This window comes from Chrysochloris asiatica, unplaced genomic scaffold (assembly GCF_000296735.1).
Source record: "Chrysochloris asiatica unplaced genomic scaffold, ChrAsi1.0 scaffold00014, whole genome shotgun sequence".
NCBI classification, from domain to species: domain Eukaryota; kingdom Metazoa; phylum Chordata; class Mammalia; order Afrosoricida; family Chrysochloridae; genus Chrysochloris; species Chrysochloris asiatica.
In genome coordinates, this window is record NW_006408532.1 from 11,334,198 (window position 1) to 11,347,707 (window position 13,510).

Below are 13,510 nucleotides of genomic sequence, written 5' to 3' on the forward strand. Positions count from 1 at the left end.
GCTTATCCTACAGTCTCACCAGGGCTCTTTACAGGCACAGCAGAAGACTGAAGACCGGTACTGTGAGGAGGGAGCTGCAGGACACTCCTTGCCACTCCACCCTCCATTTCAGAAAGTAGGATGGGCTATCCTCTGGGAGCGGGGGCGCCTACATCTCCCTCAGCTTATCCCACTGATCCTGGGCGGGAGGGGGCAAGGGAAGAGAGAAGTGAAAGCTGACACAATGTTAAAATCCTGCAACCACCAGTTCACCAAGCAGTCCTAAACCCTGCACGGTGGGCTTCTCTGTGGCCATAGGGTCTGCTCCTGGGGAGGAGGGGAAGCTGCCCCGTCCATCCCACCAGAGGCCGAGCCACTCTCCACCTGCTCAGGGAGCAGCAGCTCCAGGTCCAAAGTCTTGTCGGAGCTGCCAGCTGTGCCGCTCTTGAGCATTCTCCTCGCTCACGCACCTGTTCCTAGGTTTTCTCTTCCCGGTCTGTTTTTCTCCTTGTTATATTCCGGGGTTTGATTTTCAGCGAGAGTTCCCATAGGGCCTCCTCAGCCAGGTGGTCACTGAAGTCATTGAAGAAGTTTACAATGTCATCATTTCTCCGGATGTCGTAATGCCTGGGGAGGGGAGGCAGGTAGTGAGAGCCCGACCTGGTCTACAGCAGCCTCCCTCCACAGCCAAACAGGTCAGTGTGTACTGACTGGCCTCCCCTTAAGATGAGACGGGTATGTTCCCTGCTCTGGGAAATGGGGATAACAAACAGGGCAGTTACACTCACGCCTGCTGGAAGCACCGCATACTGTCCAGGATGTTGAATTGCTGCCACCGCTTGGAGAAGTTCACTTTCCCGTCAATATAGTCTGGGTTACCCAGGTGAACAAAGGTGAGGTCCTGTAGGATTAGCCCCCTGAAAGGATGGAGGAAGCTTTGTGACTGCTCAGAGAGCTGGCCCAATGCCAAACCCAAGCAGCTAGTCTGGGAACTGACCACATATTTCTTCTCTTGTGAAGAAGGCCTGGGAGTTGATGCTAAGGCCCCAGGTGCTACAGTGTATGTGAATAATGCATCAAGAGTAAAAAAACCCCAAACTGGGCTTCATTCACAGGGAGGGTGTTTTATTTTAAAATGGATCAGTTCTTGCACTGAGAGTGCTCCCTAATCGAGTCAGGAGGAGCAATGGCTACAAGTGTGAAGATCTCCGAGCCAGTTCCCTCAAGCACTCACCCTAGAAGACATGTGAATCTCTAAGTCCAGGAAGGGAGAAATCAGTTTAGCCAGCCCATATTCTGGATACTTCTAACTCTGGTAGTGTAGTGGTTACGAACCGGGCTGTGAACTGCAAGGTTGGTAGTTCGAAACTACCAACTGCTCCTGGGAGAAAGATTTACAGCCTCGGAAACCCTGTTCAGAGTCGCTATGGGTCGGAACCGGTTGGGCTGCTAATCTCAAGGCGGCGTAAGGGAAGAGGCAGGGGTTCCGTGGGAGAAAGATGTGGCTCTCTGCTCCCATAAAGACTTACAGACTCAAAAACCCCATACAGGGTCGCTAGGGGTTGGAACCAACTCGACAGCACTTAACAACCTGAACATGTTTTCTGGCAGATAACAGAGAGGAAATCCGGATGGAGGCAGTGAAGGTACTACTCACAGGTATGGGATACAAGGAGGCTCCACCTCTGAGAGGGCTGCCCGGTAGGCTCGAAAGGAGGATGAGCTGTCAATCAACGTGCAGTACTCCGCCAAACCCTGGTCAGGACAGTACACAGTTATGAGCGCCCACCATGGCAGACTGTGCTGCCATGTGCCAGCAGGGACTGGAGCTCTTTTTATTGGGTGTTGGCTACACATGGGTACAGGGTCTTCCCCAGGGTTCCTTGTTCTTGGTCAGAGTTACCTTGGAGTCACTGTACCTACCATGTAGGCAAGTACAGGAAGAAGAGCTTCCTGGGGAAGCTCTGGCTCAAGCAACCTCTCAAAAGCTAACTGAACTGGGCCCTTGCCTATGAGACAAAGTAGATCCACCTGCTGCTTGGTTCTCCTCTCAAAAGCCTTCTTGCCTCTGTAGGACAAAGTTTTATAATTGATCCTTTGTGTATGTATAGCGATATAACTCTAGAGGCCCAGCCACTTGACATCTCTCCTCAAGGAACATCTTCTCACCAGGACCCACAGTGACATGGCCACGTGGACCTCGTACCATCTGTTACTGGTATATGTGGCCTTCTGTCCCCTTCCAGGAAACACTTCACTTCTCGGGCCCCTGGTCAGACCACCTTGTCATATGCTCTTAGCACCCAGCCCCAACTCTCCCGAGTGCCAGGTGGACGGACACGAGGAGCCCAGTCCCAGCTCACCTCTGAGGTTTGCTTCTGCCACTCTAGCCTGCGGATAGGTGCCGAGTCCAGAGCAGAGAGAATGGCCAGATAGGAGTTGAAGTTATTTAGCTTCCGTAAGTGCTGCCGAGAAAGGGAGTGCTTGTGAGGCGGTGTGAGGGAGCAGGTAAGGGAAGAGGCAGGGGACAGGTAGGCCCAGTTACCTTCATAATCTTGATGAACTTTAAAAGCAGCCGTTCTCTGTCCTGGGCCTTTTCTTGTAACATGATGATTGAGCGAACCCTGAATGGGTCAAGGGGGTGAGAAAAGACAGTCTCAATGATAGGTGATCCTGAAGCTGGTGGGACTCCTGCTCAGACCTAACCCCCTGCTTCAACCCCTCACCCCCCAGGGCCCCCTGAGGCTGTGAAGGGTCAAAGCAGATAAATGGTGGGGTTGGCGGGTGGGGGGGGGGATGAACTGGCATGTGGTTAGGGATGGGCACATCTTCATCAATGACCCAGGAGAAAACAGCAACCAAAACAGAGCCAGTCTTGTCTGGGCCAAGTGTGCAGTGAGGACTTCATCTCATGGAGTCCAGCCCCAGACTCACTTTGCCTGGTCAGCCCTGTAAAAGGGTACCTGCCTGGAGGACCCCCAGTTCCCAAGGCCAGTCTGGTCTGGGCCAAGTATGCAGTGAGGACTTCATCTCATGGAGTCCAGCCCCAGACTCACTTTGCCTGGTCAGCCCTGTAAAAGGGTACCTGCCTGGAGGACCCCTTAACCACAGTTCTGGAAAGACTCCATCTAGCAATGGAGGGGTGCAGCCAGAGCTCCCTTTACTCAACTCAGGGGCTGGATGTAGTTGGAGGTCAAACTCAGTGGCTGGGGGTACAGTTGCAGTCTGCCCCAGAAATCACCACAACCTATTGGGCGAAACCCCAGACTGTAGGAAGGGTGGCTACTGCTGAGCACACGTAGTGTGAAGAGCTACCTATGGTGGGAACAAAGCAGGGAAAGTGCTGTTCTGGGATTCCTTTCTTTCCCCAGGTGGCAGGGCTGCCATCCTCTAGTGAATGCCATGAGGCTGGACACACTTTTCATTTACATCTTGAAGAGCTAAGCTTTCTGAATTATAAGCACAGTTTTTGGCTTCAATTTGTCTTAAGAACTAAAGACTAAATAATAAAAGTATTAATATAATAAAAGTATTAATAAAACCTTATGTCTTCTCCTTCGGGCAGAATGACTGTGAGGGTTTACCCTACTAATGAAGAGATTAGCAACGACTAGTACAGAACGGCAAACAATCCCCCTGGCCCCTGCAATCCAGAGCAGACATTACAAAATCAATCCTGGTATTCCCTTCCTTGCTGAGCTTCAAATTCCTCACTCAGCTCTCCAGGTAGTCACTTCCCACTGTAGGAACTGACATGCAGGGTGAGCCCATCGTGTCTCTGCCCTTGTTCTTTGCTGCCTCCAGTTCACAGTTAATGCCCACAGGGCCTCAGAAGAATAGAAAGTTCTCGGGGAAGGAACATGTGGATGCCTCTGAGATGTGCTGTAACCAGACACCGAGGGCTCTAAGGCCCCTTCTTACCAATAGGACATGTTGTTGAAGTGTTCAGTGAACTGCGTCAGGTTGGGGCTCTTCTCCTCGTTTTGCTCTTTGGCCCAAAGCAAAACCTCAGGGATCTGAGGAAGGAAATACATTGGATATATATAGCTGGAGCCCTCTGCTCTTTCCTGATGGGTAGTTTCTCTCATCTGGAGATGCCTACGGGGATGGGAAGGAGCTCTGGTAGCATAGTGGTCAGCAGTTTGAAACTACCAGCAAAGATTTACAGCCTTGGAAACCCTGTGCAGGGTCACTACGAGTCAGAACCGACTCCACAGTACTTAATAACAAGGGAGATGGGATGGCCCCATAGTTTGCACAAGCCTACTGCCCCCATGCCCTGTACCACTGACCGCCATACCTCTATTTTATAAAAGAGCTCAGCATCTAGGAGTGTCAACTGCTCTGCTATTTCATGGCTGTGGAAGTCATGCAAGGTCCCTGGCCTGAAAGAGAAGGTGTGAGAAGAATGGTCAGGGTAGGCGAACCAGCAGCACACTCTCAGACCATCGAGGGAGGCAGGCCCCAAGGCTCGCTTCCCCACAGGCTACGTCACAGTCTCAGAGGTCCCACAGTGGCTTGCTTAGCAGCGAACAGGACCAGAGCAGATTCTCCCCCTCAGTCCCTCAGTCCTGGTGCTTCTCCTGAATCAGTGCTGTCCACCTGTCTCTCCTCCCTCTGCTGTGTGTCAGGGACACAGGAGGCAGGGACACTGATAGCTTCCCTAGTGAGCACATGGACTCCTGTGTGAGAGTTTAGGTGCCCAAGGACTTTTGCTCACAGACGAACCCTACTCTGGGCAGTGCCATATCGAAGAGTTAAGGAGCTGCTCAGTCAATATACATTTATATTTGGAATCAAAACTCAACTTAGTAGTGGGCCAGAAGGAGCAGGAAACAGATTTGAACTTTCATACAGATTCATAGGACTTTTCTGGACGGCACAGGGAGGCGGGGCTAGACTAACAGTTGCTGTGTTCATTAGCGCCATGAAGATAATCAAGAGCTGCCTGTAGCTAGGAACATACTCATTTCTCTCCCGTCCCACAACACCCTGTACTGGCCCTGCTGCACCGTTCCCTGGTAGGAAGGTGATCATCACACAACATATAGCTCAGGGCAGAAATCCTAGGAGCTGTCCCAAAAGTCTGGGTGGAGCTAGGAGGTGAGGCTGGGAGGAATGGAGGGAGGGGGGGTAAGCTGAGTAAAGAAGGACTAAAGGACTGCTAGTGAGGATGACTCCTCAGAGGAGGCAGGGGCTAGAGAAGTAGGCCAAAACCTAGGCCTGGAGCCCACCCAGCTTTGGATGGCTCAGCCTCGGGGCAGAACTCACAACCACGCAGCTGGCTCCTCACCTGGCTGCTACTCCCCTGGCGGCCAGGGGCTGGTCGGAGTTGGCACACCTTAGCAACTTCTTCTGGTCCACCTTGTCGAGGATGTTCTTTCGGAGCACACGGGCCAGGCTAAGCTCCCCATTGCACACCAAGCGAAAGACCAGTTCCATCAGCAGCTTCAAAATTTCTTCGGTCAACTCCACTAGGCTAAAGGGTCAAAAGGCCGTAAGGTGAAGGCAGGAACACAAGACCCAGGAAAGGTATGGCCAGCCAATGAGTGTGGGAGGGACCCAACTCAAATTCCAAAGGGCCATGATCAACAACACCCAGTTGGGAAACTACAGGTGGGGAGAGAGCAAGAGAAAAGGCGCTGGAATGGCTGCTTGCCTGGGGCACACCTTTCTCTGCCACACTCACCACATGTGACAGTGTCCCCAGTACACTCACTGAGTTCCCACTCCTGCTTTGAAGGCAGGACCTGTTTGGTTCACACTACCTCTCCAGACCTAATAAAGGGGAAGGCTCCCAATATATTTGTTACAGGAAAGAACAAATGCCAGGCCACAGGTCTGAGGTCGCTATGGAAATGTGGAGGGAGGGTAAAGGGGCTGCCCCCACCCCAACCTAGATTCCACTGGACCTACAACAGGGTTAATGGCCATGGCACCACCCTTCTGTGGAGGGGCCTTCAGCCAAGCTAGGGGGATGGCCACAGGGCAGTTTCCAGCCTCACCCTGGGCCACCCCACAAGGAAATCCAGGACCCAGGCTGGGGCAGGTAGGATTCCTCACTTTACTGTTGGGGGCACTGTTCATTTTCTCACAGGGCTGGACGGGGTTTGAGCTGGTGTTGGAGCAGGTCTGAGCCAGCTCTGGCACAAGCCCTGGGGGAAGCCGGGAAGAAGCCCAGCCCCATAGCCTGAGTATGTCTGCCCCAGGCTCCAGCTAATGATCACTCACCACAGCTCATCCACTACACGCACCAGCACGAAGAATGTGTTCTTGCTAACGCGCTTCTTGAACGTGTCGGCGAAGGGAGAAAACTTCTCATACGTGGAGCACGGGTTAAAGAAACAGCTGGTCCTTGTGTGGCGGGGGAGAGAAAGAAGGGCCAGCCTCCAGCTGCATTTACTGAGTGCTGCCCACTTTCGGGAGCCCTGGAGTAAGGCTTCCTTGTCTGGAGATGGAGGCACAGAGATGCTGAAGGCTGTGCGGAGGGGTGGGGCTGCACCCACACTGCCCTCAGAGCGTGTCTCCTGCACTTCCTACCCACTTTAACCCAGTTTCCTGTGTGCCTTAGTTAAGAGAGATGTGATCTAAAATAAGACACCTCAACAGACATATGTGTAAACCAGAGATGCCTCCAGACTCCTTCCCTAGGGTGTGCTACACATAGCTGCATGGACCCAACCTCTGCAGGACCCTGTGGCCAGTCTTGGCTTGGGGACTCTCCTAGGGAGAAGGAGCGCTCATCCCCTAATGCCTCCCAGAACTCACATGGACCCTCTTCTCCACAGCAGCCCTCCACCCTCCTGGAGACCCTAACTCTTCTGGGGCCCCCCTGCAGATGGCATTGGGACCACTCTCTACTTTCTGAGTAGTATTCAGGATGGAAGGCAGTGGACACAGCACCGCTAGCCAGTGTGCCCGGGAGCTAGCTGTGAAGCAGCCAGGCAGAGCAGAGGTCAAGAACCTAAAAGCACTGGAATCAGAGCTCAGGGGATGTGACCCCCAGGACACCTAGCAGCCCCCTGGGTCAGATCCGTGAGCTCGAGTCTCCTCAGTTACCTAACAGGCAATCATAGAAAGGTACCAAGATCACATGTGCAGGTGCTCAGCAGTGCGCCTGAAGCTAGTATGTTCTAAATGCCAACTTCTGTTACCCACTGAGCCACATGACCTGGTGCAGCATGTGAAGTGGAAGGAAGTCTGAGTCTCTGTAGAGGGGAACTTCCCACTTCAGCCTTGATCAACCAGGAAGTGTAAGGGGGGCGGGGAAAGGCGAGAAGGGGAAGCAGAAAGGTCTGGATGGAGAAGCACTCATGCTGGACAGGCAGGCACTGAGCTGGGGCCAACCCAGGATTCCTGTCAAGGTGACAGTAGCTGGCCAGCAGGGGGCAATGGTGGACTATGGTGCTGGGAAGCAGCCAAGCAGTAGCTCCAGGTAGATAGGATAAGTTTGAACGCCAGGAAGAGACAACACAAGTGGGTCCATCCAAGCTCCCAGGGGCTCCCTTGGGTAACTATGGCAGAAAGTGCTATTTTACCAAAGTGCGAGGCTGTAGGGCAGATGTGGTGGAGGGGCAGGTGAATTGTAGTTGGGCCCGCTGCTGCGTCTGCGGCTAGGTGAAGGGACTGTGCCTGTCTTGAGACTGTCCATCTGAACGGTGATTCCCTCAAGTCTCACACACTTTGATACTCATCACCCCAACACCCTAGATTACAGATCTTTTAAGGCTGGATATCTATGGGGACAGGCATGTGCTGTGCAAAGTCCCAGGCTGGTCTCGGCAGCAGCCCACACACCCCTCCCTCTCCAGGATGGCACTCAGTGATAAAAAGGGCCACCAGGCACAGACATAACTTCACTCAATCCTTTGAGATGAAGCAAGAGGAAGCTTTGCCGAAGACCCCAAAGGTGGGATGTGGCAGAGTAGGGCTGCAAACCCTGACCTGTTGGACTCCAATGTTCCTGTATCACACTGCTGACCATCTGGTCCCCTTGCAGCAGGGCTAAGCCAGGGTGGTTGGTCCTGGGGCAGAGGGCCGGACACTGCAGAACTCCAGAAAGGATATCTGTACTGCAGCTTCTTTATGAGCTCCTCAGGGGTGATGAAGGTCCGGTAGGTCGTCAGGAAGGCTTCACAGTACAACACCAAGTCTACAGTGGAAGAACAAAAGGAGCCAATTAACCAAGATGCAGAGGACTGGGGGTGGGCAAAGCTGGGCCAGAGAAGAGCTGGGCAATCCTCCTAGACAAGGCCTTCCTAGAGATTCATGAATCTTTTCAGGATCCAGCTCTCAAATAGGAGGGTGATCAGAGCTGGAAAAAGCAAATGAGTTTCATATTGCATGTACAATACTGACTTGAAACTGCCTTGAGAATGCAGCTTCAATGGGTTCTGAGGTCAGGGCTGGCCCCGGTAGGAAAAGAACTGCAGTTGGTTAGTAACGTCCGACATCAGCAAGGGATAAAGACTTGCAGGATGTCTGCGCTGGGTATTCACTTTCCCTGCATTAGAAATCCCTCCTGTGTTGATTACTTGAAGGGTAATAATCATTATACTCAGAGAAAATTCAGACTTATATGAGTTCTGAAGCTGTATCATAGATAGTATTTTCAGATGGCAAAGTCCAGTAGTACAAATACTTTGGGAAATTCCAATTATTGCAAGTCCTATGGAAAGGCTAAAGCAGCACAGCCTGGACTGCTGCTAGAATGCACACCACCCTCAAGCAGCAGGAGGAAGGAGGTCAACTTCTAGGAGCATGGCTCCAGCAGTTGGGGGTAAGGACGAACAAGAAGGCAGGCTATTGCATGGGTGGCCATGGGCTGCCAGCTCCTACCTACTTTCATTTTCCCTTTAGAGGGGCTGGTTCTAGTCAGGAGCTCCCAACCTTTTTGTATCATGACACCCCTTGTTTATTTGCTATTGTGACTCAGCCTCCTAACCATGCTATCTTTGACATTTAAGAAAAAAGTACTGGAATTTTTAAATGGCAGGACACTCTGGAGACAAACGACCTGGCCAGACTTATTAGTCCCAGAGTTACGCGTTGGCAAAGCTGCAATCCAAGTCCAGGTTTAACTTCAAAGCCTGTGCTCTTAACCATGGGGCAGAGCACACACTCATGCACCCAATTAAAATATCCCTTTTTGGGCATAGGTCATCTTGTATCGTCTTCATCCTCTCATATGTGGGATGTCTACTTCATGCCAGGCAGTAGCAGAGAGCTAGAGGAACCCCACTTCTCCAGTGAGGAGCCCCTGGCATGGCACAGATGCACAAACAGCTGGTGTGAGGGAGGCTTGCAGGCAGGATTTACAGTAGAGTTCAACACTGAGAGCTCAGGCTCATTCTGGACCGGCAATCCCACCTGGCTGTCTGTCAAATTTGGGATCTGTCTCGTTCAGAGAAGTGTTGGACAATGAAGCAGAGAGGGAACCAAGACGGACCAAGGGCTGTTTCTGTAAGAATGGAGCCCAGTCTGCACATCTTTGTGGGGGGCTGTCGTCATTGTTGCTAGTGGAGCACCTGGCCATGCTCTGTCCAGCATGCTCACAGCAGCCCCAGGAGGGCCAGAGACTACCGTTCCTCCCACTTCAGAGACAAAAAGTTCTAGGCCCAGAGCAAGGCAGCATCATGATGCCCAAGGTCTCATAGTGTGAAAGTAGTGGTGTCATGGTTTGTGCCCAGGTTAAAGCTCTTAACCAAATCTGCTGTGCCCCAGGTGATGGTTAATGTGGTACCATCTGATTTTTTATGAGACCGGTGATACATCAACACACTTTCTAGTGTTCACATAGCTCGTTGCAGCCCCAAAGCACTTTGTTACCTTGGCACATGATAATCAGAAAACCTTGGAAGGGGAACATCTTTAAGTGACAACCCTAGCACACACAGTTTATATGGAATGGAGCTAGATCGGAACTGAACTCTGAGAAGATCAAATTCAGTTTTACCCTCCACCACTCTGCTCCGATAATGTGAGTGCAGAGCTTTCCAGACAACAAAGCACTAACCATCCACCTAGGGCTCATGTGGGTTTCAATGTTTCTGAGCCTGGAGGCCTCCCAGGAGTGAATGCCACTGGTGTGTGATCCTGGGCAGCAGGAAGCCATCCGCTCAGGGAGCTGGTTTGTTACCTGTGTCCTTCAGTCTACTCCAGGTTCTCTGTCTCAGCAATACTCCTCAAGTACAATACCCCGAGCCTTATGGAGTTCCCATCTTTCTACTGATAAAATCAAGTGGAAGTTCGCTGGCAGCAGAGCCTCCTCTTGGTGCCGACTGTGGGCTCTGGGGCTGGGCTGCGCGCAGGACTTGGTCTCGGCCGGCAGGATGATAGAGTTCATGCTTCAGCTGAGGGTCTGGCGAAGCTCCCAAATCAACCTTTCACTTTTTTTTTTTTTTTTAAATAATAAAGTCTAAGGTCAATTTTTAGTTCTTTAAAAAAAAAAGGCAGTCACAACAATATAAGCCACATTGAAAATGTATCACTGAGTGGGCTTCAGGTAGACAGTGGATTTCTGCAAAAGCCGTTGAGTCTAAAGTGGGAGAGGGAAAGCCATCTTACTCCAGGGCTGGCCAGCTTCTAAGAGGTCTGCAGACACACTGCCAACTCCAGACCAATGCTGTCTAAAGCCAGGTCCCGCCAGTTCCGAGCCCACAAAGGACGGAGCTGTGTCAAGGGGGTAAAGGAATGGTGGGTCGTGGTGGGGCTGCTGAGCATTTACACGAAGCTCGGTGACAGTTGAGCGTTGGGTTTCACATGGATGTTCTGGCTTTAGCTCCATCTGTAATGACCAGCTGGTCTTTCAAAAAGGTCTAAGGCGAGGAGGGCTGACCTAGGGTCTGAGAAGCCTTTCTGGTCAGATCAGGTCTTCTAGCTGTTGGGCCCACCCCTCAGGTATCATAGACCTGTTACTGTGGGCTTCCCTCAATAGGCTAGTGCCAAAACTGGGGGTGGAGTGGGTGTTGCAGGTCAACCACCACAGTGGGGTTTGTCCATTTAATCAACATTATTGTAGTAACATTAGCGCCATCTTTTACATACGAGCGGGGCTTCCCTTTTTTCAACTTTTTTTTTTTTTTTTTAAAGTTAAGTGTGTCTTTATTTGCTTGTTTCCAACTTTTTAAAGAAAAGGAAGCTATTTATATATACTGAAGTCAGAAGAACTGGGACCAAGACCTACACCAGGCAGAGAGAAGAGCCAACCCAAATGCCAATGGCGTCTCTTTTGCAGAGAAGCCCTGGGTCTGGGGAAGTGAACAAGTAGAAACTATGAACTGAAAGCAAGAAAAGTTGGAAGTTGTGAGGGCCGGGGCAAGAAGGTGAGTCACCACCATTTTTCTTCCCAACTTGGAAAAAACACAACCATATGGGCTAGTGAATGTCAGGTGGAGATTATGGATACATTTGGAGAAGGAAACACCATTCTTTGGAAATGGGTTAAAGCAGTGATTTTTAAAACAAAGACAGTGGAACTACATTGTAAATTTTTAATCCTTTCTTTAAAGGTTGCCTAAGACCACTTTGAGTCCTGGTGTGGTGCTGTGGGTTAATGCGTTAGACTGCAAAGTTGGTTTAATTTGCAAGGTTGGTGGTTCAAGCTCACCAGTCACTCCTTGGAAACCCTCTACAGGGTCGCTATGGGTTGGAACCGACTCCATGGCACTTAACAACAGACGACTTTTAAGGAGCTCTGGTAGCGTAGTGGTTATGAATCAGGCTGTTAAACTCACGGTCAGTAGTTTGAAATTACCCAGCTGTACCGCAGTAGAAAGATGAGGCTTTCTGTTCCTGTAAAGATTTCCAGCCTCAGAAACCCTGTACAGGGTTGTTATGAGTCGGAATCGACTCCACGGCACACAACAACAACAACAGACCACTTTTGATTCAGAAAGCTGTAGAAAGTAACGGTCACAAGCAAACGCCAGGCAGCAGCACGTGGTAATTCTCCAGAGTCCTGCTTTGCGGGGGGGATCTGAATGCACTGCTGGGGTCTCTGCTCATACTTGCTGGAATCGTTCACAGCAGATTTTTAGTCCACAGTTCGCTTTCCCCCATATTTTTTTGGTCAACTCTTCAGCGTTCTTACATAATTTTTTCTGGTCCTTACAGTATTCTTCATCTAGCTGATCCCAGAGCAGTTGTTTGGGCTGGGGGTGTTGACCAGTGCTTTGAGGGACTGGTTACTTGGTCAGTTTTGGGTGCTGGTCTCTAGTTTTCAGCACTAATTAGTGGCAGGGAGACCTGAACCTTCTCATTGATGTTTAGGTCGATAAGTCTTTGTTTTATATGGGATCTTCAGTGGTCTGAACGGGTACTCTGCTGGAAAGCTGCTTTTGATTCTGAAGGCTCCCTTATCATATTTAACTTTCACTTTTTGACAAAAAATGAAAACGAAGAGTATTTCTTAAGATCAACTGAAGACTGAGCTATGATTTACCAGGTATGAAGTAGGATTTACTGCCGAGATTTGTTCTTGAAGATGACAAGGAGAATTCCTGAGCACTTCCTACATGCTGGGCATGTTTCATTTTAGCTCAGTGAATCTCCACATTGAAGCCGAGTGGTCGCTCAAGTCTATGAATGGGATGGCTGGGATCAGAACTCCAGGACTGAGCTCACCCAGAGTGCATCGAAGGTGTGAAGAGACTCTCAGGGCCGAACACTGGCTGCTGGAGTGCATGGAAATCATTGTTTTTCTCTAGTTCTCAAAATCTTTTCCATACTCACTGGAAAGAGCAAACTTTCCTTGAGGTTTTCTCTTAGTGGAATTACATAACTTGAATCCAATCTAGCAGGGATGGAATAATATAAGGGGCCTTCAGGAAAAAATATAAAAAGGGACTCACTTATTTTAATTTTAGCCTTATCAGTCAACATGTTAATTCAAACTACCATTTATCGAGCACTCACTGTGAGCACACTTTGCAGCCAACATTCATCTCCTGACAATTCTGTGGGGCACACACGCAGGACCCAGGAGAGGGGGCAGCGGATTTGGAGTGGGTCCTCAGTAGAGGAACCTAGCTTTGAACATGTCTGCTAAGGTGGCTCGCCCTACTCTGGCCCATTCCTTCAAGAACATTTCTTGGAATGATAACTAGTGTGCTAGCACAAGGCTACTCTCCAAGGTTGAAAGGACGGCCCTGGAGTTTCCAAGGCACTCACACTCTCTGGGTGCTCCGAGGTGTGGTGAGTCTTGGGTAGCTCTAGTCCTGTGAACGTTGATGGCACTGCTAGTAAACTGGAGGTTCCTGGACAGGACCAGGACACCACTGAGCACCACCCAGTAGACCTGCCTTGGTTTTGGCAGCACCAGCCCTTGACCCAGTGAGCTCTATAACCACCGTAATGGGGCTGCCTTACCTTTCCTGTCTGTCTCAGTAGCATGGACCAGTAAGATGTCCCCAGACCCTCCACGGACGTCTGGTCCATCGTCACCCTGCAATGAAATCAGTGGAGGGTGTGAGACAGGTCAGCGTGGAGGTAACAGGCAGAGATGAGACAGCAGATTGTGAAGAGACCCCAA

The 13,510-nt window shown here is 50.7% G+C and overlaps 1 protein-coding gene across 1 annotated transcript in view; it reads right to left on the reverse strand.

The window, feature by feature from the left end:
• Positions 1-455: 455 nt before the first annotated feature.
• RAPGEF1 (Rap guanine nucleotide exchange factor (GEF) 1) overlaps positions 456-13,510 on the reverse strand; it is a 161,851-nt gene continuing 148,796 nt past the window's right edge. Inside the window, exons 17-27 of the mRNA XM_006834992.1 lie at positions 13,348-13,423; positions 8,047-8,131; positions 6,211-6,303; positions 5,273-5,458; positions 4,280-4,364; positions 3,901-3,995; positions 2,525-2,603; positions 2,343-2,444; positions 1,637-1,734; positions 768-896; positions 456-606 (exon numbers count right to left, since the gene is read on the reverse strand). Coding sequence (XP_006835055.1) covers positions 456-606; positions 768-896; positions 1,637-1,734; positions 2,343-2,444; positions 2,525-2,603; positions 3,901-3,995; positions 4,280-4,364; positions 5,273-5,458; positions 6,211-6,303; positions 8,047-8,131; positions 13,348-13,423 — 1,179 coding nt within the window. The remainder of the gene's footprint in view (positions 607-767; positions 897-1,636; positions 1,735-2,342; positions 2,445-2,524; positions 2,604-3,900; positions 3,996-4,279; positions 4,365-5,272; positions 5,459-6,210; positions 6,304-8,046; positions 8,132-13,347; positions 13,424-13,510) is intronic.